The 24,381-nt window shown below is 43.5% G+C and overlaps 1 protein-coding gene across 2 annotated transcripts in view; it reads left to right on the forward strand.

Annotated features, from left to right (window-relative positions):
- MAP3K5 (mitogen-activated protein kinase kinase kinase 5) overlaps window positions 1–24,381 on the forward strand; it is a 175,895-nt gene that overhangs the window by 133,746 nt on the left and 17,768 nt on the right. The window contains exons 16-24 of one of the 2 annotated variants that reach the window (XM_053664821.1): window positions 2,199–2,326; window positions 3,305–3,441; window positions 4,376–4,481; window positions 9,539–9,696; window positions 11,637–11,814; window positions 12,569–12,589; window positions 15,170–15,347; window positions 15,441–15,609; window positions 21,211–21,396. In XM_053664821.1, the coding sequence (XP_053520796.1) occupies window positions 2,199–2,326; window positions 3,305–3,441; window positions 4,376–4,481; window positions 9,539–9,696; window positions 11,637–11,814; window positions 12,569–12,589; window positions 15,170–15,347; window positions 15,441–15,609; window positions 21,211–21,396 (1,261 nt within the window). The remainder of the gene's footprint in view (window positions 1–2,198; window positions 2,327–3,304; window positions 3,442–4,375; window positions 4,482–9,538; window positions 9,697–11,636; window positions 11,815–12,568; window positions 12,590–15,169; window positions 15,348–15,440; window positions 15,610–21,210; window positions 21,397–24,381) is intronic. The other variant, XM_053664820.1, reaches the window with a different exon arrangement.

Here is a 24,381-nt window from a genome sequence, read left to right on the forward strand (position 1 = left end):
ATGTTAGAGCTAACTGGGGAACTTTTAAAAATACTGATACTCAGGCCCCAGCCCCAAAATTCTGGGAGGTACCTGCAATATTTTTTAAAAGCCCTCCAAGAGATGGAAAGGACCGTCACTATGGGAACCCCTGGCTTAGGTAGTGGTTGTATGAATTCGACGCAGACTAGGTGCTCTGGAGAAAACAGAGATGAGTAGCTGTTCAAAGCGGAATATTCATAAACATCTCTGATTATAGCATTCCTTCTTTCCATTGTTACAGCTAGCTGAGAAGAGACAGAATTTTCTTAGAATTCTCATAGACAAGCATAGCTTGTTGACCTGGACAGATTATAATTTCATGCTCATGCAGTGCTTGGCACTTTCACTTACATTTAGTGAGAATTGCTGGGTGTTACTAGTTATTTCCATACTGGAGAAGAATTCTTTTTCTTAGCTAGGGTGAATCCTGATTTTCTTATTGTAAGTTTTTAGCTATCCTTTGGTTGTATAATATGAGATTTGGGGGAAGGCCTATGTTTACTCCTCCAGGATTTTACATTTAGACAGTCATGACCGATTTTCGGTAAAGGGTCAGGAGGCGGGAACCCTTCAGTCAATCACAAACTGATTCAGTCACTTGGTTTAGGTTATTTAGTCATCTTGATTTTCTAAATCTGTACAGTAAGGTCCAATATTTGCCACTAATTTATCTCATGCATATTAAGAGCAATCTTATCAAATAATGTTAATTAAAGCATTAAAACCCCATGGAAAAAATAATGTGCAACTGTTTTCACAGCTGAGAGTCATCACCTGAGTATCTGATTGTTGGCATTCTGTACTGGTATTTCTTACGCTATCTCTCTCAAGCAGTTTTCAAAATGATGGTGCTCCTCACTGATACCCAGTCAAAAGGTTCAGTCTAATAGCTGCCTTCATAGTTCTTAGAGCTATTCTGCAGGAGATAAAATGAGTAAAAGTCCATTTTTTGTTGTTGGCAGTTTTCTGAGTAATATTTCACAGTTTTAAAAAGTTTGTTTACATTAAACAAATTGGGATTTTTTTGTAATTCAGTATTGCTTTAGTTTATAGCTTATCTTGAAAAGATTCATGAAAATAATACTGTTCAATACTAACCAATTCTAGTATTTGTTTTTGACATTCACAAAAATCCATTCTGCTTATATGGATTTGCCACTGTAGTGTCTGAACATTTCTTGCATGTAGGACCGAAGCAAGTTATGAAGCATCAGATTTGTACTTAAAACATGCCTTGGTAGCTAGTGCCTTTCATACCTGTACCCTTCCTTTCACAGCAGAAAAAATTAGGTAATAGTTTTGATACTCTGTTTATCATTGCTGACATCCTACCATAGTTAGTTATGTAATAATGAAATTAGAGCTACAGTAGGTTCGGGATGAAGAGTATGCAAATTTTATAGTACTTAAAATAGTCATCAAAAGTGTCCTCTGTCCGTTCCAGTCATATGAAATACTTTCATTGTATAATCTGATCAAACAACATATACCAAGTATATGATTTTGAAGTCTGGTTTAAAGCTGGTCTTTCAGTGTAGAGTCCTAGTTAGGACTGATTTTTTAAAAGCCTGATATAATAGAGTTGGCGGACACAGTAATGTAAGGGTTTCTAGGCAAAAAGCTCAAGGAAAATTGGGATATAAATGGTTGTATGTTTTTCACTGAAGAGTTTGTGAGTCTCTCAGTAAGTTCTGGAATAAACATTAAAGTTACTTAAATTTTTATCTTTCTGGAATAGTAAAGTTACATTATGAGGCCAATGGAATTATGGCCAAAGAGGCCATAATCAAATTACATTATGAGGCCAAAGGTATGTGAATGTAGGCTGTGAGCTATGTGGATGATTTCCATTTTCCTGGGTTCAAATCTTAACTCTGTCACTTACAAGCTTTGAGATTTTAGGCAGGTTAGTTACCCGCTCTGTGAATCAATTTCCTCGTCTGTAAAATGGCCATCTTAGTAGTACCTTCTCATGGGTTGGTTGTGAGAAATGAGTTCATATCTACAAAAGGCTTACAATAGTGCTTGACACAGTTCCCCTCAGACCTTACCATGGCTCCACAGACACACACACGTGCACACACACACACACACGATGTTTTCATTTTATATTGTACAAATTTATGCACTAAAGTCTGGCTACATAACTAACTCATTAACACTTGCATGTCTGTTAGATACTCCCAGCCTCTGCATGAAGAAATAGCATTGCATAAGCACCTGAAGCACAAGAATATTGTCCAGTATCTGGGTTCGATCAGTGAGAATGGTTTCATTAAGATCTTCATGGAGCAGGTTCCAGGAGGTAAGAGATGTTTTTCTTTCTTTAAAATTTATAAATCTCTAGGGCCTAGAAGAGGAGTAAAACTGAATGGGATTTACAAGTTTACAGGTCTTATTTTGCCCAAGTTAAAAGAAAACTTAGCCATATGACATTACCTTGCAGTTTATTAGAAGGTAATAAATAAATATCTGAACCATTTTATGTTAGTTATTGTGACTTTGATTAAGATCAGCAAATACGTGTCTTTTACTACTTACTGTTGATGAACATCTTCAGAGCAAGGATCTGAATAGATACTCAGAACAGGGCCCTGTTCATATATTTTTTAAAGTTTTTAAAAGAATGAGTTTTATTTTTTATTAGATTTTTTCTATTACCATTTATTTCCCATATACCTTCCCTCCCCCCACAGTCACAACTCTGATACCCATGAGTCCTTTATCCTTTTAGCTCAGTCCCTCCACCCCCTAACCTACCCACCCCTACTGGCTGTCATCTGCTCTCCATCTATGAGTCTGTCTCTGTTTTGCTTGTTAGTTCAGTTTGTTCATTAGATTCCACATATAAGCAAGATAATATGGTATTTGTCTTTCTCTGACTGGCTTATTTCACTCAGTATAATGTTCTTCAGGTTCATCCATGTTGTCTCAAAGGGTAAAGGTTTCTTCATTTTTATGGCTGAGTAGTGTTTCATTGTGTAAATGTTCAATAGCTGTTTTACCCACTCATCTACTGATGGACACTTGGGCTGCTTCCATATCTTGGTGATTGTAAAGAACACACTGCAATGAACATAGGGGTGCTCATGCTCTTCCAAGTTAGTGTTTTGGGTTTCTTCAGATGTACGCCTATTCATATTTGAGCCCAAGTATCTGGTACAGTTCCTGGGCCACTGTAAATAATCGATAAATGTTAGGTTAAATTAGTGTTACATTATTAATGTACTTTAAGGAACTCATTTGGATGAGATTTTATTTGCTGTTTTTGCCTACTCTACAGGGAGCCTTTCCGCTCTCCTTCGTTCCAAATGGGGCCCACTGAAAGACAATGAGCAAACTATTGCATTTTATACAAAGCAAATACTCGAAGGATTAAAATACCTCCACGACAATCAGATAGTTCACCGGGACATAAAGGTAGGATGGACTAGGATGTATTTTTGTGAGTTCCATGGTAGGTACTTGTTGTATTTGCAAAAGCTGTGTTATGAACATTAACTTCAAATGGCAATTAAATAAATCTTAGAAATAGAAATACAAGATTTTGCTCTGTCCTGAATCAGTTACTGATTTCCATATCTTACCTACTTAAAGAATAAAGATCTTAACCATGTTCAACGAACAAAAACTGGATTTTCACTGCACTCCTGGCGCTCGTCCTGTGTTCGGGTTGGTGCAGCAGGGCAGAGTTGAGCAGGGTCTGTCCCAGCTCCGGAGAACGTAGAGGCCCGTTAAACCTTTCTGTACTTGCTCATAGGAGCTGCTCAGTACATGTTTATTGACTCAACGAATAAATTATTAGAAGAAAAAAGAAATCTCACAACTGTGATTTTTTTCATGGATTGAACTAAAGTAAGTTAGTAGGATCTCATTAAAAAGAGAATATTCAGGGCTAGTCAATTTCTGACACAGGCTGGACTATGGAAAAGTAAGTTAATATCACTACACTAAAATCAAGCCAAATGCCTGTTTATTTGTGATATCCCTAAATATTCCAGAAAAAGAAGTAGAACAACACAGAAGAGAAAGTAAAGTGTCTGAGAAATTATGAATATCAATAATTTATCATTCATGTGCCATGTACAGATAACCCCTGCTATCTGTGAAATACAGCAAGTTCTATCTAGGAACCATGTTTGATCTTGTGACCCAGGTAGCAGACCGTGAACAACTGATAAAATATAAACAAAAATGGTGTCAAGAATTCACTATTGAAATGAACTGTTAGTGAAGAGTACAGAATGTGTCCTTGTTTGCTCTAAGATCGCCTTTCCTTATTGGACTTGCAAGCCAACAATAAATAGTATTGAAAGAAAGATAACACTTTTGATTCAAATTCTCTGTTCTCTAGGGTGACAATGTGTTGATTAATACCTATAGTGGTGTTCTCAAGATCTCAGACTTCGGGACATCAAAGAGGCTTGCTGGCATAAACCCAAGTACTGAAACTTTTACTGGTATGTGTTTGCAATGATGATACAGCTGTTATGTATAGAGAAATAATTACTGCATTTGAACATAATGTGAGAGACAACATAAGTTGTTTTCACAAACATTGATGTTGATACCTTCTGATGATTACTGAAAAGTGTTACTCGGAATTTGATCTGGCCATTTTCTCATCTTGCATTTATATGACTTGTTCAGTCTCCTTGCTTTATGCTACTGAAGATTTTTTAAAAACTATGCATTTGTTATTTGCTTTTCATGTTGTTACTTCTCTCCTGGTTGGCCTACAAATCACTGTAATCCTGACAAGATGGGGTTTTTTTTAACATTTTTAGTCTGATCTCTCTGTGATTCTTACTCATACCTTAATCACTTCCCATGTGGACTATGAATTCCCTCTTTCCTCCTCTGTTTACTCCCTGTGGTGCTTTCCCCTACTCACAACATAAATAGCTGCAGGATTCCTGTCCGGAAAGAGGAAGTGACTCACCAACTCAGAAGTGGGGTGGGGAGAGCGCTGTCCTCACAAGTTGGGCAATGCAGCCACTTAGCTGCCTCTGCAGCAGAATCCTGGGAGGCTGGAGACAAAGTGATTTCCAAAAAGGTAACAGTAGCCAATAGGAAACTGAGGCTCAGAGAAATTAATGCCTGCCCAGCAGTTACGGGGAGGGCACCTGGAACATCATCCTGCTGTGTGTTCCAAGTGTTCATCGCTCCATTTTGTTCTCTCATGAAGTACTAAGTTCTTACTATTATTATGAGAGGGGGAGATTTAGGAAAAGAAAAGATAATAGTCTGGGTTGAATAGAAAGCACAATGGCCAGATGTCCCCATTTCTGAGTTCTGTGAGGTAGAAAATAGTGCCTCCACTTTGCAGAAGAGGAAATTGGGAGAGAACAGGACATCACACACAGCTGGAAGTCACACCAGTTTATAAATGATAGAACTCAGGGTTGTTTTTGGTTTGCCTTTTTAAATCTAGCCTTGTTCTCTGCTTTGAACTTCTTGCTTCAGTCAGCCTTTTTCTCCACCTTGCTGAGGTATCTGTTCTGGAAGCCTGGAAAAAAAAGAAGAGAGAGAAATTCCCTAAGTTTTCCCCTCAGAACATTCCATCTGCAACACCTCTGGCCTAGTTCCTAGTCTCGGGGCAATGGGAATTTCGGGGTAACAAATTAGACACATTTAGAATGTATTTTTTAAACAAAATCAATTCCAACTTATTAGTAACTTTAAATGTCTTTACACTTTGGCAAGAGACATTTCAGATGTATCTAAGACTCATAACTTCTTTTTTAAATTTTTAAGATTTTATTTATTTTTGAAAGAGAGGGAAATGGAGAGAGAAAGAATTATTGATGTGTGAGAGAAGTGTGGGTCAGTTGCTTCCCGCACAAACCCACAGCAAGGGACCTGGCTCACAACCCAGGCATGTACCCTGACCAGGAATTAAACCTGTGACCTTTTGGTTTGCAGAACAATACCCAACCCACTGAGCCACACCAGTAAGGGCTTGGTAACTTCTAAGAGGAAAATCCCTACTTCCAGCACTTCTTTGGACAAGGTGTTAATTTAGTATCTTCTGCTAATCTTGAAAACAATGTTGATTGATTCTTGAAGGAGTTGTAGTAAAGCATTCATCCCAGAACCCTCTCAACCTTGCCTGTCCTTCTCCCAATGGCCTCACACGAGAGGGACATGGTGACTAGTGTGCGGAGTCCGTCTCCAGCGCTGATCACAAGGCCTCTGGTGTGCAGACCTCGATGTGCTCCTGCCGGCCGCACAGCCCTAAGTCAGAGCTAGCCAAGTCCCGGGGGCTGAGTCAGCCTCTGATGAAATGCAGTGAGAGACATTGATGAGTTTCACCTCCCAGTGATGTGATGAGGGGGAAGGCAGCTGCGACCACCAAGTATGGAGTGCTTGCTGTATACCCAACTGGGTTAAATGCTTTATATATGTTATTTTATTGAAATCCAGACCTAATCCTTATCCCAGCTGGTGGGGAGAAAATAAAGGTTCAAAAAGGTTAAGTAATTTGCCCAAGGTCACAAAGCTAGTAATAGAGCCACAATTCAAACTAGATTTAACATGCCAAGTGGAATTAATGAACTTCTCCCAGAGCTATTCCACCCACACTTTTCCTCATTGATTGGCCACTCCAAACTTGGAATCACCCATGGTGCCTCTGTTCCCACACTCCCACCCAGTCCGTCAGGGAAACCTGCTGGCTCTGCCTTCCAGGTGTGTCCACAGCTGGAGCAGTTCCTCAGCGCCTCCACGGCCACCACCCTCATTTCTCACCCGCATTTCCTCAATGGCCTGTTCCTGTTCCCCCCGCTTCCTCTCTGGCCCACTACTGTCTGTTCTCAGTCACAGCCAGAGTGATCCTTTCAAAACATAACTGAAACCCTGTCACCAGAGACCTCAGTGGCTTTCTACTTATTTCAGAGCAAACAAATGCCCAAGTCCTTACAGGGGTAGATGAGGCTCCGACCTGATTCGGAGTCTATTACCTTTTGGACCTCATTTCTTACTCTTCTGCCTTTGTTCATTCTGTCCAGAAAAATAGGCCTTCCTACATTTCTTCATCATGCCGCAGGGCCTTTGCACTTGCTTTTCTTTCAGCTAGTGACACTTTTCTCCCAGCTCTCTGCAGGTCTGTGTCCCTCTCTTCCTTTAAGTCTTATGTACTCAGATGTCATCTTGGTGAGGCCCTCCCTGTTTCCATGGCAGCCCTCCCTGGGCATTCCTGCTACCCTTTTCTTGCTCTTCTTTTTTGTCATAACACATAATTTCCTAACATAATACATAATTTACTTAGTTATTATGCTGTAGTTTATTATCTGTCTCCCACTGCAAAAGTGTCAGCTGCACAAGCGCAGGGATTTCTGTTTCCTCCACAGCTGTGTTCCGAGTGCCTGGAACAGTGCCTGGCCCATAGTAGGCCTTCGCTATAGAACAGCCAAGTGGATGAATTCATGAATGGACAGAGTGTGATGTCAGAATTTAAGCTTTTAGCTACTAAGCTATAGTAGCTCCCCAGATTGGCTTGAAGCTCTTTATATAAAATATTATGTGTCATGCATTTGTGGAATATAGAGAGCAGGTATGAACACAAGACCTAACCTGTTCTTATTGGCATTTGCTCAGTGGGGGATGATTAAACACGAATGACAGAGAATGTGTTTTGAAATATTATCTAATGAATGAAAACATTGCATAATTTATTGTCAAATTGGACAACTCAGTTTTTTTCAATTCACTCTATTGTTGGTCAGTTGTGATTCCTACTCAGATTTTCTCCTTAACCCTATTTTCGACCAAGAGACAACAAAAAGGAGCAGTGAGCTCCAATATATATTTTTTAAAGACCATTTGATTTTATTTACATTATAAAAAAATCAGCCCTGGCTGGTGTAGCTCAGTGGATTGAGCACTGGCCTGTGAACCAAAGGGTTGTTGGTTCAATTCCCAGTCAAAGCACGTGCCTGGGTTACAGGCCATGTCCCCCATAGGGGGTACATGAGAGGCAACCACACATTGGTGTTTTTCTCCCTCTCTTTCTCACTCCTGTCCCTTCTCTCTAAAAATAAAATCTTTTTAAAAATAATTATGTTGGAGAAAGCTATAAATGAAGATAAGTCACCAAGGGTAGTGATTTGAGGAGCGTGGTTACCTTATCCTTGGCCAGGTGAAATGCTTCCGTCCAGTAATTTTGCTGATTTAAACTGAGAGCAGATGTGTGTAGTGTATGTGAACATGAACATAACGAGCTACTGCCATGAAATGATGAGGTCTGGAGGATAAACCTGCCAAAATGACAGCATTTGACGAAGTTAATATACTTTATTTGCTTTCATGACAACAGCCAGTTTCTAGCGCATAACAGTGGATTTTCGTCGGAACAACTGAGAGGAATTTTGCATAGCAGCTTTCACCTACAAATCGTGCACGGGCATTCATAAAAGGTGTTGTCTGTATTTATTGAAATGTCTGTCACTGGTTATAAATCAGAAAATAGTGACTTGCTCTTTTGGCAAATGCCTCAGGATTTGAAACAATCCAAGATGGCATCTTGGATGAGTTCCTGTTTGCTGATTATATCATTTGTATGAGTATATCCGAAGCAGGGGATGTGACAGTAATCTCTCTCTGTTCACACTCCGTTCTCATTTCGAGACTTCCAGGGAATCACCGCAGCAGGTGTTAGAAAGGCACACGCAGCCTCTCATCTGAGCCAGCGATACAACTGCGCTTGAGTGTTCATCGCAGATGTACCAGAACAGAACTAGAACCACAGAATCTCGGCTCCCCACTTAATGCTCTTTTAATCATACTGCATTCTTCAACTCTAATTCCACACAGCCTTTTAAGTCCCTCTTTTTCACTTTATTCTTTCTTCTTCACTCAGAGTCTGGTGATTGGTCTGCACTGATGGCTCGTGACCTGCGTTCAGCCTGTCAGACCTGTTGTTCCGTGGACATGGGCGCACTGCAGAACCACATATATTTGATTTATACTTTTATGTTATTTCTAACAATAGCTTTTAGAATCTTCCTGCTTTAATGATTTAGAAATAAGAATGAAAACAGAAGGATTAAGCATTTAAATCAGTAATTTCTAAGGAAATGGATGAATGACCTAAACTTTTCTTGGAAAAAAATAGAAGTATACATAATAAGAGTTTTCATGTGCTTGAAAAACTGATTTTAGAAAATGTGTTGATGTATTCTCTGTTCTCAGATGACCAGTTGTTAGAAGTTTCTAAGAGGTCCCAGTGGGATGATGCCTTAATTATAGTATTTAAGAAATTAGAAAATATCTGTTCATAACCAGATAATATTGGTAAACTATTCTTGTATCACTAATAAAATCCATTACAAAGACTGCTATTTTCTCTCTTTTTTTTTAACAGCAGAGAAAACTGGAACTCAAAAAAGATGAGACATTAAGACCTGAATCATGCTTTTATAAGTTGTCTTATTTATGTAGAGAAATTGAAACCGTCATTTTTGTATATTTGCTTGTTTTCTCTTTTAAAGTGGAACTGTGTTTGAATTCTTTCCAGGCACCCTTCAGTATATGGCACCAGAAATAATAGATAAAGGACCAAGAGGCTATGGAAAGGCAGCAGACATTTGGTCTTTGGGCTGTACCATCATTGAAATGGCCACCGGAAAACCACCCTTTTATGAACTGGGAGAACCACAAGCAGCTATGTTCAAGGTCACATTTCATATGTCTTAAATACCTTATAAACCAATGGACAAAGCTACTGGGTATTCCATTTGTGTATGTCATATGTTTTCAGGCAAAAGGCAAGGAGCCTAACTAAGTAAGCACTATCCGAGAGCATGTTAAAGTTCAGGCAGGTTCACTCCCCTCCACCAATGTGTATGCCTCAGATGGAGGATCTGTCCCCCTTAGTTTTCTCAGCTGTAAAGTGCATTAGTTGTACCTTCCATTGACCACCTGTTCACACCATCCATGGAAGATGACTTCAGCTCTTTGGGAAACCCAGTATGGAAATCTTCCACAAAGGGAGATATGAGAACATTTTGTTACCCATTTAAATATTAAATGAAAGCAAAATTTCCCTTTACTTCTTTATCATAAAAGTTTGAAACCTCCATTGAAAAAAGGGCATGATTGCTATTATAAGTACACCAGTCTTAGCCTCAGATACATACGCTACTAGCCTGTTAGCAACTCTGGCGGAGAGGGAAGCAGCCCCACCTCCCAAAAGGATAAGCATCTGATACCAAAATAAGGCCGAGAGCCCTGGGCCACCGCTTCCGAATCTGAGTCCCTGCTGTTGTCACTGGCCACGCACCAAGCCAGAGGGAAGTTTAAACTGAGAACTTGTTTCCTGAGAAGTAAAACTCACATGTCTTCTGTTCTCTAAGGCAGAGGACTCTTGATCATTATTTATTTCTTCCCCTGCCACTGAGCATGTTTTCAGCACTCACTGCATTTGTGAACAGCCTCTGATGAGGGGTCGTGTTACACACCACTGCTTTGTACAAAGCCAGGCTGACTTTAAGCTTGAAGACGGTGGGACGGGATACTGCTGATCCAGTGTCACCAGACCTGAAGGGCAGTGAGAGCTGCCTTTTCTGACATGAGTGAGTGGCTTTCTCTTCCCGGTCAAAGTTTCAGGTTTTTACCACTGCCTAGGACTTCACTCGCAAATGCTGCAACGTTACCTGTCGGTGCAGAGATCATTATATGATGTGCGTTGGATGAGATTGTAGGCTCTGGCTCCAATTTACAGGTTCCAGCCCAGTCAAATCACCAGCCTTCTTTTACATCAGTTTCCTCATCTCAAAAATGGATATAAACATACTACTTATGTGGCAAATATTTTTTGAGGAATATATCAGATATGTGCAAAGCACTGAGAATAGTAAAGGCTGTGTAAATATTACAAATAACTGTATGTTGTTCTCAATGTACTAATACATTTATATAACCTATATAACAAAAAAAGATCCCTTAGAAAATTTTCTCTGTACTAGATACGTGAAAACATTGAGAAACATGTTTAGAATGGCAGCAGTGAGAATAAAATTGAAATTGTTATAAAAAGTCTATTTAATTTAAAGTATTTTTAATGTAGGCGACTTGAGACAGGGAAGTGTTCGTAACTCATGGCATGAGGAAAAGAACACAGACTCTGAGCCAAACACAGTAAGGTTCAGATCCCAGACCTGCCTTTTGATAACCGTAGAGCCCGACTCCCCCGGGCCTCATCTTCCTCACTGTGTAACGGGTGTAATGTTGAATGCACAGGGTTATTGGGAGGGTTCGGTGAGAGGCGCTGACTGAAAATGGGAAAAGCCAAAGCACAGTTCCTGGCACTTGGCTGTTACGGCCACAGAGTGGTCCCGGTTGAAAATGCCTCTTCTGCTTGCCAGCATGCTAACGTGCCCTAAAGCTTTTTGGATTGAATTACTTCATAGTGCCGTCTGTTGTCTTAAACTAGTTACCAAAGCACTCTGGAAACTTTCTGTAATCTACAGAAAAAAGATCCCATCTCACTTTGAGAAAACCCGTGCGTTGGTAGTATGTGGTGAAAGATTTGGTTGCACCAAGAGACCAAGTTATGAAACCTGGAGCTCATGTAATGAGATGTCACCCAGAAGTCACTTTCTGCCATATCACAGGTGGGGATGTTTAAAGTCCACCCGGAGATCCCGGAGTGCATGTCAGCAGAGGCCAAGGCTTTCATCCTGAAGTGTTTTGAGCCAGACCCTGATAAGAGAGCCTATGCTAACGACTTGCTCGTTGATGAGTTCCTAAAAGTTTCAAGCAAGAAGAAAAAGACACAACCTAAGCTTTCAGGTACGTGGTTGCCCTGAGGAGGATATGGGTCAGAGTCGTGAAATCCTAAGCTTTTTTGAGATGGACAGTGTTTCAGGTAAGCCAGTCTGTCTGTAGCCATCACTGGGGATGGTGTAAACACTGGCACGGTTTCAGTGCCAGGAAGCTGTGCTACCACCACCCTCACAAATGCCAGGGTCTTGTGCATAATCGTCTGCCATCACCTGGTTAGTAGGTGTGTAAAACTCTCTGAGCATTCCTGATATGTAGCATGTCTGTAGCATTCCTGATATACAAAGGGTAAAGGGTAAAAGGGGTGAAACACAGCCTTTTAGAGCCAAAACTTCAAATTACCACTGATGGGTTACAGAGCTATTACAGAGCTGAGCTGTTAAACTTCCAAGCTGTTTGGAAAATGTTCTTTTAATTTTAAGCAGTAAAAAATAAATACCCATGGCCTCTTACAGAATGTTTTTCTGAATAATTAACCCCTTTCACCCCCCCCCCAAAAAAGGATCACCGGTTATAAGTAAACAGCAGCGCAAAAATATAAATTGTATATTTGCAATAATTGCCGCAGCTCATTTCTGAGAGAAGAAACAAGTAAATGGTCTATTTGTTGTGGGCAGTTTTGCTGTTTGTGTGGGATGGGGATGGGCAGGTTGAACGCTTGGAAAGGACATCGATTCCCATGTCAGGTCCCCACTTCGTCTGATTTCTCAGTCTAACAACAAACCCAATGTGTTTATGTTGCTCTTTGCTTTTCCTCCCACAGCCCTTTCACCTGGATCAAATGGTGAGTTTGTTGTCTTATTTTCCACTGAGCTGAAGCTTGGTGATCCCTCTAGATCGCCCATCAGATAGGCTCCCCCTCCACTCCCTGCCTACGTGGGCGGCTGTTGGGGACCGTGTGCAGCTGCAATCCGGGCTGGGCCCATTCTGTTGGAAACCCCTCCCCCGTCTCTTTCGTGAGGGAAGCTTCAGTTGTTCCTCCCTAAATGCAAGGCGGTGTTTATATTTTTGAAATCTTCCATTCGAGTAGAGTCCACACTTCCTTATCTCAGAACCAGTTGGCCACCCAGTGGATTTCTTGAGGAAAATCTCAGTGTCAGACACCGTGCGCTGTCATCTTTGGGGTTGTCTGTTCTCTCTAGTTTTAAGTGGTCAGGAGTAGTTGTGTTTTGTTTTGTTTTGTTTTTGTTTTGTTTATTGATTTTAGAGAGAAAGGGAGAGAAACATCAGTTGGTTGCTCCATTTATTTATGCATTTGTCAGTTGATTCTTGTATGTGTGCCATGACCAGGGGTCAAACCCCACAAGCTTGGCCCATCGGGACCACACTCTAACCAGCTGAGATACTCAGCCAGGGCCTTTGTTTTGTTTTTAATACTGACTTTGCAGATCATAACTGGGAAGATAAATTTACTCTAGGAAGAGCAACTAGATTATTTCAGGGAATAACAAAGGAATGACCGCAGTTTTGCATTTGCCTAAGTTGCATGATTTGTTGATCAAATACTGTGGTGGGGGTGGGGCACTCCGTGTACATTGTGAGATTAAAGTGTGTTATTCCCCACTCCAGGGCAGGTCTTTGCAGGTCCCTTGGGCGCCTCAAAGCCGTCAGCCTAGAGCGGAGACGCGGTAGTCACTGTTTCTCAGCCCCCGCCTCTCCGGTTTTTCATCTTCACCTCTGAGCTTGAGGACTCAGAGGAGAGCCCTCTCCCTCTCCTCGTTCCCTGTGGGCAGCCGGGACTCTGGGAGGCAGTCGCTGTGTTTTCACGAGGTAGAACCCGCGGAGTGCTCCGCAGCTTTCCGACCAGCCCGCTGTCGGAAGGTGCCGTGGAATGGGCACTCACTTCAAGTTGTGCAGAAGTCGGTTCTGATCCCGCCTGATCCCTCTTTCTGAACGGGTGACGTGCAGTGATTACCTGTTTCACCTGGTGTTCTGTGTTGGCAGTGATACCTGCTTCACAGATTGGGTTCTGAGGACAGAATTTTTTAAATATACTAAAGCCTAAAGTCGTGCCCAGAAACTCAACCTGTGGTAGTTTTATCCCTTCCACGTGGTTTGCGGTGTAGGAAACAGATTCTCTTCTCTCTCTCTCTCTCACACACACACACACACACACACACACTCTCTCTTAAATTATGTGAACTCAACTATATGCACTTGGGGAGAGAGGGAGAGGATTTCAGCCAACAGTTCTGCCCACAGGCCCTCTCCGTGAACCTGTGTCTTAGAATAAGCATGAGGCAGAAGGTGTAAATCTGCTGAACTCAGAGTCAGTCACATTTCCCACATGCCCACTCACCCTTCATGCTCAAGGTCATTCAAGAGAACTCTGGGCTCTGCTCTGGCTCGAGAGTTTAACTTCACTAAGATACTATGGGATCTTAAGATTTTAGAGTCAAAATGAAGAGGGTGAGCGCAAGGGTTGGAGTTCACTTGTTGACTGGGTGGTCTTGGAAAAGTGGCTTCTCCTCAGTCACCTCCTGGCTGTAAATAACGACTGATTTGCAGTCTCAGTGGGCAGAGTCAGGAGTCCACTGCAGGGGAAGCATCCCACGTCTGTGGGGGCAGTTGTGGACTCAGCCAGTCCAAAAGGAATTCAGTAAAAAGGGGGATTCTGAGAAACCGGATTTCCTTTTTTACAATTTGACTTCTGCCTCGTTTAGTAAAAGGTGTTTGTGGTATTGGGACACTTGTTAGATAAAGACGCTCCTGGCAAAAATTACTTTCTTTAAAACCAGGATTTGATGAAATGAGGCAGCTTCTCTTGGGCCAACTCAGACTCCATCAAAATAAGTGAAAAGCCCTGTTTGCCATAGAATCAGAGTATCTGAGAAGTAGGGAAGAGATCATCTAGTCCGGTGGCTTCTGAAGTCTGTTTAGCGGAGAACCCATTCTGGTGAAACACGGTTGGCAGCTGCATTCTAGAATCACGGTACCCTACTCACTCACCCCATGCAAAACAGCTCCCAGATGCTAAGGTGGACCCTCGAACCTCAGAGGAACATGGTTTAAAAATTGTGAATTGTGTCCTTTATTTTACAGATACGAAAACAGAGGTGAAATCTGTAAATGACCTTTCTAAAGTTTGATGGGGGCAATAAAAATAAAAGAATGGGAACCCAAGACACACTGGGCCTGGTGCTCCCTCCACTGTTTCATGCCCCTGAGATACTCCTCACAGGGTCCGGGGGACCCTTTCCTCGCCAGCCCCCCAGCGTGGTCATGTAATGGGCACGGGGGGATGTGGTGACCAGCCTCTTACGTTGGCAGGAGACACTTGACAGCTGACACTGCCCTCTCCCGTGGGAATTCCAGTGTGCCTGCGTTTTTCAGACATTAACCGTCTTCCCCTCCCGACAAGCAGAATACCTGCGGAGCGTGTCCTTGCCGGTGCCCGTCCTGGTGGAGGACACGAGCAGCAGCAGTGAGTACGGCTCGGTTTCCCCCGACACGGAGCTGAAGGTGGACCCCTTCTCTTTCAAAACCAGAGCCAAGTCCTGCGGAGAGAAGGATGTAAAAGGAATGCGGACCCTCTTTCTGGGGTAAAGACCCGACTTACATTGGGTAAAAGAAGTGCATTGTGTGTCCTTTTCTAAAGGCAGCTGTGATTTATGCAACGGTGTAAATTATTACAGCATTCCAGACGAAAATTTTGAGGACCACAGCGCCCCACCTTCTCCTGAGGAAAAAGACTCCGGGTTCTTTTTGCTGAGGAAGGACAGCGAAAGACGGGCCACCCTTCACAGGATCCTGAAGGAGGACCAAGACAAAGTTGTGAGGAACTTAATGGAGTCTTTGGCGCAGGTAAAACCTCTCCTGGAGACCTTGCGTCCCCAGAGCTGACGTTCTCTAACTGCGGGAGGCAGTGGGGGTTGCCACGGGAGACGTGGAGACAGGAGGAAGCGGCAGCGCTCATGGGGCACAGCAGACCCACCCCAGAGGGGAAAACGGGCAAACCCCTCGGGCAGGATCCCCAGTTTTAAGCACTTAGCTATCTTTAAATCAAAAGCGAAGTTTTCATGTGGATGAAGTTCCCTGTAGTCCCTCTGAGCCTCTTTTACTTTTCATTTGTTCATTCAGCCAATCAACAAACACTGAGCAACGTGAACTGCTAGTTCTTTTTTTTAAATATATTTTATTAATTATGCCATTACGGTTGTTCTATTTCCCCCCTTCATTCCCCTCCACCCTGCACCCCCCTCCCTCACCATCCCCCCCTTTAGTTCATGAACACGTGTCTCAAGTTCTTTAGATTCTGTATTTCCCATACTATTCTTGCCCTCCCCCTATCTATTTTCTACCTACCATCTATGCTACTTATTCTCTGTACCTTCCCCCCCCTTCTCCTCCTCCCACTCCCCTGTTGCTAACCCTCCATGTGATCTTCATTTCTATGGTTCACTCCTGATCTAGCTGTCCTCTTAGTTTGCTTTTGTTTTAGGTGTGGTTCTTAGTAACTGTGAGTTTGCTGTCCTTTCACTGTCATCTTTTTTACTTCTTTTTCTTAGATAAGTCCCTTTAACATTTCATATAATAAGGGCTTGGTGATGAACTTCTTGAATTAGTTCTGACAGTCGCTCCTCTGAGCATTTAGGAAACATTGCAGATACAGCCGAGACCCTGTGCTTGGGGGGCCACATTTGGGTGGAGGGCGATGGGCAATAATCAGTCATTATAGATAGAGTGGGCTAGAGGCCGTTAGTGCGTGAAAACACCAAGCCGGCCCATCAGACTCTGGTTCCCTCCTGTACTTGTCTGCTGTAACAGAATTCTGTTATAGCAAAGCTAAAGATTTGCCATATACATTCTGCCATAACAGAATACCACAGGCTGAGCAGCTTAAATGACAGACACTTATTTTTCACAGTCTGGAGGCAGAAAGTGTAAGAGCAGGGAGTTGGCAGGTTCGATTTCTTCTGCGGCCTCTCTTCTTGGCCTGCGGTAGCCTTCTCGCTGCGTCCTCACCCGGCTTTTTTTTTTTTTCTGTGCACCCCTGGTGTCTCTTCCTCTTCTTAGTCCCACAAGAACGTCAGTCCCACTGGGCTAGGGCCCCGCCCCTACAGTCTCATTTAACCTTAGTTACCTCATAGAGATCCTGTCTCCAAATACAGTCACATTGGAGGTTAGGGCTTCAACACAGGAATTTGGGGAGGAGGAGGACACGGTCCAGCCCATAGTACCTGGGAATGGATTTCCTGGGGTTCTGCTTACAGACGGGAGGAGGAATCTCCTTGCCTGGGCTGCCCCCTGTGGCTATGCGCCCCCACAGGCACGCGCGGTCCCGGACTTGTGCTGTTTTAGTTGTCGTATGGGCACCAGGGACTTGTCTGTGCGCTTCAGCTCCTGTGGCTACAACCTGCCCTCCCTGATCGGTGTGGACTGCATGGACCTTGTTCCCTCCCTTCTCACCTGGGGAGGCAACTGCAAAAAGGGCAGAACCAGAGGAGTTGGGTCAGTGTTTAGTTTCTCCGTCCAGCAGTTTATCTGTCCTCGGCTTGGACTGGGGCGTGCACGGACCGGGTGGGCTTGTGTGTGAGTGTGCACACACATTTCTTGGCTCTTGCTGTTCAGCCCTGCTTATCTTTGTCTTGAGACCCCACTAAGTGTCTCTGCTGACTCCATCACCTTCAGAGTTTTCTACTGTCCACCTCTTTTGATCCCATAGAAGGAACTGAAATGAGCACCATCTGTTTTCTGGGAAAACCCTGACATGAGACCTAAAGGAAACTGCCTCGAGTAGTTACTCCGAGGCCCAAGAAGGAGGGGCTTTGGATGGGGGTAGCCAAGGCTCTCAGTGGGGGCAGGATGAGGGCCTGGGGTGCTGCCCAGGCGTAGGAGGACGCGGGAGCGTCTTGAACCTTTAGCTTTCTCTTGCCTTCCCTTCCTGTCACTGTGGGACTGAGCATCGGCTGGCGTGAAATGGGAAGGGGAACCAGTTCAGATGGAAAGAGCAGTCAGGCAGCAGTGGGAGGTCAGTGCATTTGTTCAACAGATACTGAGCATCTCCCACACGCCAGGCACTGTTCTGTGTACTGGGGACGCTACAGCAAACAAAACTGAAAAAAAAAACCCCAAAAACCCTGCATCCTGTTGAGGTTATCATTCTACAGGAGGAAGACAAACATAAAAAATGAGTGAGTATGTCAATAAATATACAGGGTGGAGCCAAAGTAGGTTTACAGGTGCTCGCATGGAAAATAATAAATAATACAAGAATAAACTATGTTCGTGTACTCAAAACTGTAAACCTATTTTTGCCCCACCCTGCATGGTAACATATATAGTTATAATATGTAATCATAATAAGCATTGTAAAAAGAATAAATTTTAAACCATTAGCAATAACAAGCAACTTCTGTGGGCCAAGTGCTTTCCTTAGGATGTCACAGGCACTTGTTCATCTAAGCCCTCGTGACAGGAGCACTGCAGTCGTGGCCGTCTCTCCTAGCCCCCTCGTTTTGCAGAGGGGCAATTACCCTGCCTGGGCCACACAGGTCTGAGTGACAGAGCCAGGCAGTCTGGCTCCTGGGTCTGTACTCCCAACCACCACACTGCTCTCCTTCCTGGGCGACAGATGGTGACAAGTGCTGGGAGAAACATAAAGCGCGGGAGCGGGTGGCATTGCAAGGGGAGGTGCAGAGGGAATTACTTTTGGCCACTGTGGACTGAAGGGCTCCCCGGGGGCCACTAGTATAAGATGGCTGTTTCAGGCCAGAAAGATGGAGCCCAGGGATTGCTTGAATCTAGTGCTCATCCCCAGAGCGTGTGCTCTTCCAGCACTGAAGAGGTCTGCCTGGGGTCTTTCCTCGTCCCCTGCTGGACCATATGTCCACTGGGGCAGAGCCAGCCTGGAGCACTGTCATTGTCCCTTGTCCCATCACAGAGCCCAGCAAGAGATTTCACTCCCATGACTGTGCTGAAATTCTTAAATTTTGATGTTGGCTAATCCTATTCAATTTTTCTGCGATTTCCTCATTTTTAAGCACACTTGAATGTTCTCCGTACATGGAGAAATGAAAGAAAACCTTATTAAAAGACTGTCAGAGGGCATGCCTTGGTGCAGCAATAGGGCAAGACCAGTGAGGACCAGAAACTGCTGGTCAGAATCACGTGCTAAATCCAGAATCATCAAGTAATAGCGAGGGTCCTTCTGTCATACGGCTGAGGACTCTGAACCCTTTCCTTTGTGTGATACCACCTGACAGCCTAGTGGGGAAGCAGGTCCTGGCCCAGGCTTAACTGCTGGCGCTTCAGCTGTTGGGGTCAGAAGAATGTAATGACTGGGACCGTGGGCTCAGCCTCAGCTTGCCTCTATTTGTGAGACCTGGTTCTACCACCTTAAATTAAAGGCTGTGTGATTTGGGCAAGCTATTTAATTTCTCTGAATTGCCTCATCTGCAAAAAAGAGAAAATACTATAAGGAAAACTAAGGTCATGAGCAATTGAGATGGTAATAGAAAGTGTTCCACCAATGTTCACTATTATTATTGTTGTTGGCAAACAGGCTAATAACAATTATTTATTACCTTTACTTTTTTTCTACCACCAGATAGAAATAATTCTTTTCATTGTATTAAACATTTCTAGATACAGCCTTACTTTTAAACCTACCCTTAATAACAAGACCAAAGTGTAGATGTTGGTCGGGTCCTGAAAACAGCCCACAAGAAGCCCTTTCAGTCTGTAGCGTCCTTCAGACTGCACATTTGCATGTACAGTCTGAGACATCCACTCATCGTTTTTAAGGAAATTTAAACTATAAAGAATAGAGAGCACCTTTGCAGAAGCTTCTGTGATGGCACCAGGAATGCTTAGAAAAAGGCACCCTGTCAAATGCCACCTTCTGGTAGTGATCAGGCTTACGTGATAATGAAGGAGCTCATTTATGCAAGCGTGTTAGTGAATGCACATGGAGATAGGAGGTAAAGACACAAATAATGGTTATGTAAGTGGCTGAAATACAGGAGAGAATACATTTCCTGGAGTAGACAGTGTTCCTTTGTAGGACAGTGGCGCTCACATCCAAAAATCAGGAGCAGCATGCTTTTCTGTTGTAAAAACAATGCTAATGTCAAAAATGCTTGCTATTTCAACTGCTGACAAACATGATTTTTCACTAAGCTAAGCTTCCAATTCCTGAATAACACATTTTTCTTCTTGAACATATTTTCATGTTATTATGATATTGCCTGTGAACCTTTACTTTGGGGGTCATTTAGTTCTTGGTAAGAAAAGAAACAGTTTGTAATTGTTCCCAGTCTGAGTTGAAAATATTTCCTTCATGACAGCTTTCAAGCTGCAATATAATCTTTTCTCCTGCAAACATAAGTATGAGAGCGAGCTTCCAGATGAAGCTCAGATGAAAGTATATGAGAGGAGGAACTTGATGGGGCATTTCTCTTCTATTGTGATAGAATCTTAGAAATTGTGATTTTCACAACCCAGTTGAGGAATTTAATTTTGATGATTCCATAATTGAATTTATAATATGAGATAGAAATAAGCACAATAAAAATCCTGAGAGTAAATAACATCCTACCATGTCATCTTTAAGAAAGCAATGTTCCTTGAGCAAAGTAAAAAAATTTCAACTTGAGAAGAGAATTTATTTAAATTGTATTTTTATTTTTACTATATAAAATAGTCCATTGATCAATTCTTAATAACTCATGGCCTCATGGATGGGTAAGGAGTCGTTTCAAGGACGGACTTTGAAGCAAGCCCCTTTCATTTGCAAGGAACTGACACACTCAAGGGCAGTTGAAGTACTGGGGACACGCAGGTGGAGACCCAGCAGGGAGGGAAGTGGACCCTTAAGGAATCCGACCACAGTGCCTTGACAAGCCCGGAGTGTGATTCCAAGGGGCTTCAGGTTCCTGGATGTTGTGCGTCTTTGCTCTGGCCTGGTGGCTGTGGGCCTTCCAGCGTATCATTGCTGTTCGTGTCCACTTCTCTCTGTATCATTCTTGATTGTCATTCTCAACTTCATGGTTTCAGCTTCCTTATGACTGGATGTACTCTTGTCCCTGTTTTATGACACCCTTCTCTGGGAGACTTTGAGCTTGAGGTCCTATGGCTTATTGCTTGAGTCCCTCCTTGGTTTCTGATTAAAATTTCTGAGAGCGAGAATCTTACTGCCTCCACCTGTCTCTGCTTGGGCAAAGCTTGTACGTCAGACTGTATCATGGCTATTAGCCAACACATGGGGTAGGTGCCCTTCCTCCCAAAGTCTCATTATTTCTTGGGGAGGGAGGTGGAAGGGGAAGGAGCCATATCATCCAAACGGGGTCTTCCTCCTTGGCGGGGAGCGTTTGGAAGCCCAGTCGTTCCCAGCAGGAGCCGTGGGAGTGGCGGGCTGTGCTGATGTGTGCAGCACTGACTGAATGACACAATTTTTATTTGCAGGGGTCTGAGGAACCGAAACTAAAATGGGAGCACGTCACAACCCTGGTCATGAGCCTCAGAGAGTTTGTGAGATCCACCGACCGCAAAATCATAGCCACCACACTGTCGAAGCTGAAGCTAGAGCTTGACTTCGACAGCCACGGCATCAGCCAGGTCCAGGTGGTACTCTTCAGTTTTCAGGATGCTGTAAGTGTGGGAGTTTTGCCCAAGTTTCTCCACAAGCTCTGGCTAAAATGAGTCAGAAAAAAGTAGGATGACACTTTGCTTTCTTCAATAATTTCAATGAACTGTCTTCTCTTTGGAGAAGTGTGAGGTGGTTGATGTTTTGTGTGCTTGTAAGTGTGAGATTTGTTTTCTGTATTTGCATCTTCCAAAGTTAGATACACATAAAATTGAACACCGTGTAACATAGCAAAAGTTGCAAACATCTTCCAGGGCTGACCTTTGTTCTTACGTATTAAGCAGTGGGTCACTATTTTTGGTGACTTGAGCTACAGAACTCACTTGAGTCATGCACTTTCTAATTCTGTAGGACAGATGCCATCTAGTGGTCACTGAGAAAATGACCATACAGATTGGAATGGCCACTGCTGAATAAAACCAATAAATTTTTTTTTCAGTTTTTCTACGGTTTCCATTCAGAACATTTTAAACATATTTGTTTAATAAATATTCACTATTTCCTGGCCAGCAATATACTTCAGAGCATAGGGCACTAGTGAATGAAAATTAATACACATGATGTAATGACACATTGCTGACAATTCCTCTCTCTCAAACTTAGCTGCTATGCAACACCAACTAGAAGTCAGTCTTCCAAAAGCCTGATTCAAACCCATATCTTCTATTTTTGAATGGGGCTTATCTGTGGAACTTTGTACCAAAAAAACCCTGAAGCTATTGCTGGAAGGTCTTTACAAGGTATAGGAAATTAAAATAAGAGAGTTCTGCCCTGGCTGGTGTGGCTCAGTGGATTGAGTGTGGGCCTGCAAACCAAAGGGTTGCTGGTTCCATTCCCAGTCAGGGCACGTGCCTGGGTGTGGGCCAGGTCCCCAGTATGGGACGTGCAAGAGGCAACCACACATTGATGTTTCTGTCCCTCTCTTTCTCCTTCCCTTCCTCTCTCTCTAAAAATAAATAAATAAAATAAGAGAGTTCTTGGCAGTGGCTTTCATGCAAATATGGAAGTACTTTGTGTAATTTTATTTAAATTTCAAAAATTAATTTACTCCTAATGTATTTATTGCTTTTATGTAGAAAGTATGACAATTATATTTAGAGCCTCAAATGATTCTTGATTTAAAACTGAATTATAATTCTCCCACAAACAATGATGTTCTCTTAGACTGTGAAGCCACCTGGTCTTTGGGCTACATTGTGAGTGGGAACGAGACCCCTGACTTGGTTGAGGTCATGGGAAATGAAAACAACTGGCAAAGCCTGTCATTAGTATTAAATGCTACAGGCACACTCACACACACGCACACTCTCTCTCAGTCACATGTTCACCCACCACCCAGGATGGGAACGCACCCAGAGGGAGGGGCCTGTGTAGCACACGTTTCATGACAAGCTCTGAGGAGCAAGTCATGGTTCCTGAGGACCCTCGTTCATCTTCTGTGTGTGACTCTGGAGAGAAACATTCTAATTTTCCAGATGTTATACCCAGTGTTAAGTAAGCAGGAAGGTCCTTAAGAGATGAAGGCACCAGGACAGACTCGTTCTGGTAGGATTTCCGAGAGCAAGTGAGCACCGGGCAGTGCTTCACTTCCTTGGGAACGACTACTGTGAGGAACTGCATCGTGGCTCCTCTGACCCATTCCCGTCTGACAGGGATTTTGATGAAGATGCTGCAGGGGCAGGACTTGGCAACTGGAACTCCAGTTGTTGCTATGGGATCACAGCTCGGTCACCTCAAGATCTCTAGTCAGGCACCTGTCAGAAAACCAGCCTCTTTTCTTAGAGGCCGGTGCCAACCAACAGTCAGTGGAGCTAATCCAAATTTTAAATAAGCCCCTTTCAGCCTTATGATAAAATTCATTTTTAAAGGGTAATGCATACATATGCATACAGTGGAATACCGTTCACCCTTAAAAAGGAAGTTCTAACACATTACACTAAGTGAAATAAGCCAGTCACAAAAATACTGTATGATTCCACTTAGGTAAGATACCTAGAGTAGCTGTAATTCACAGGACAGGAAGTAGGATGGTGGCTGCCAGGGACTGGGGGCGAGCAGTGTGGAGTTACAATGAATGGGTACAGGGTTTCAGTTTTGCGAGATGAACAGAGTTTCGGAGATGGACAGTGGTAACACGACAGTGTCACTGTACTCGATGCCACTGAACTGCACACTTACAAATGGTTAAGATGATCAATTTATGTTATGCTTATTTTACCACAATTTAAAAAAGATAATGCGTACATCTATTTCAGTGTCTGTTGAAATGTGTGAAATATTACTAGTCACTTTAAAAAGATACCCTTGCGTGCAGTCCGCCGAGAAACTGGTGGCTGCACTTGCTGTTTCTAAGAACTAGCCATTTCTCGAAAGCATAGCCTTGACCTGCCCCACCCTGAGCTAAAGAAGTGCCACCCAGGTTGTCAGTCCTCTCTCTGGAGGTAGTTGGGACCAGGAGTATGCTGCCAGGGAGGGGGTGCTGCAGCCTGCTTCCTCACGAGCTCTAGACACCCTCCGACAGGGCCCAGCTGAGCAGCCAGAGTGACTGCAGAAGCAGGGAGCCATCCGTGAGGTTGACTCTCCAGAGGATGACACTGACGAGGGGCCTGAGAACAGTCCAGGTGTACAGGAGCCAAGCTTGGTACCTACCCCAGAAGTGGGCCAGCACCTACCCCTCAGAGGAGCAGGAGAGGGTGAGGATGAGGATGCCCTCTTGCCCTGGAACCCCAGAATGGAAAGCCCTGGTGTCCCCCAGAGGGGGCTGGCATCCCACACGTCTCTGAGGGGGCAGCCAGCTCCTTGTCACTAGCGCCCAGCCTGGGTAGGGCTGGACCCACAGACCCCATCCCCCTGAAGGCTTCTTGAAGGCCCAGCCCCTCCACACCCAGGCACTAACAGCACTCTTTCCCAGCTTGTCAGCACGCACCCCCACCATTAGCCCCACTGCTTGCTCCACCTCAGGTCCTGGAAATTCCTCATTAAGTCCTCAG

This window comes from Artibeus jamaicensis, unplaced genomic scaffold (assembly GCF_021234435.1).
Source record: "Artibeus jamaicensis isolate MK-2021 breed Jamaican fruit bat unplaced genomic scaffold, CSHL_Jam_final contig_387, whole genome shotgun sequence".
In the NCBI taxonomy this organism is placed as follows: Eukaryota; Metazoa; Chordata; class Mammalia; order Chiroptera; family Phyllostomidae; genus Artibeus; species Artibeus jamaicensis.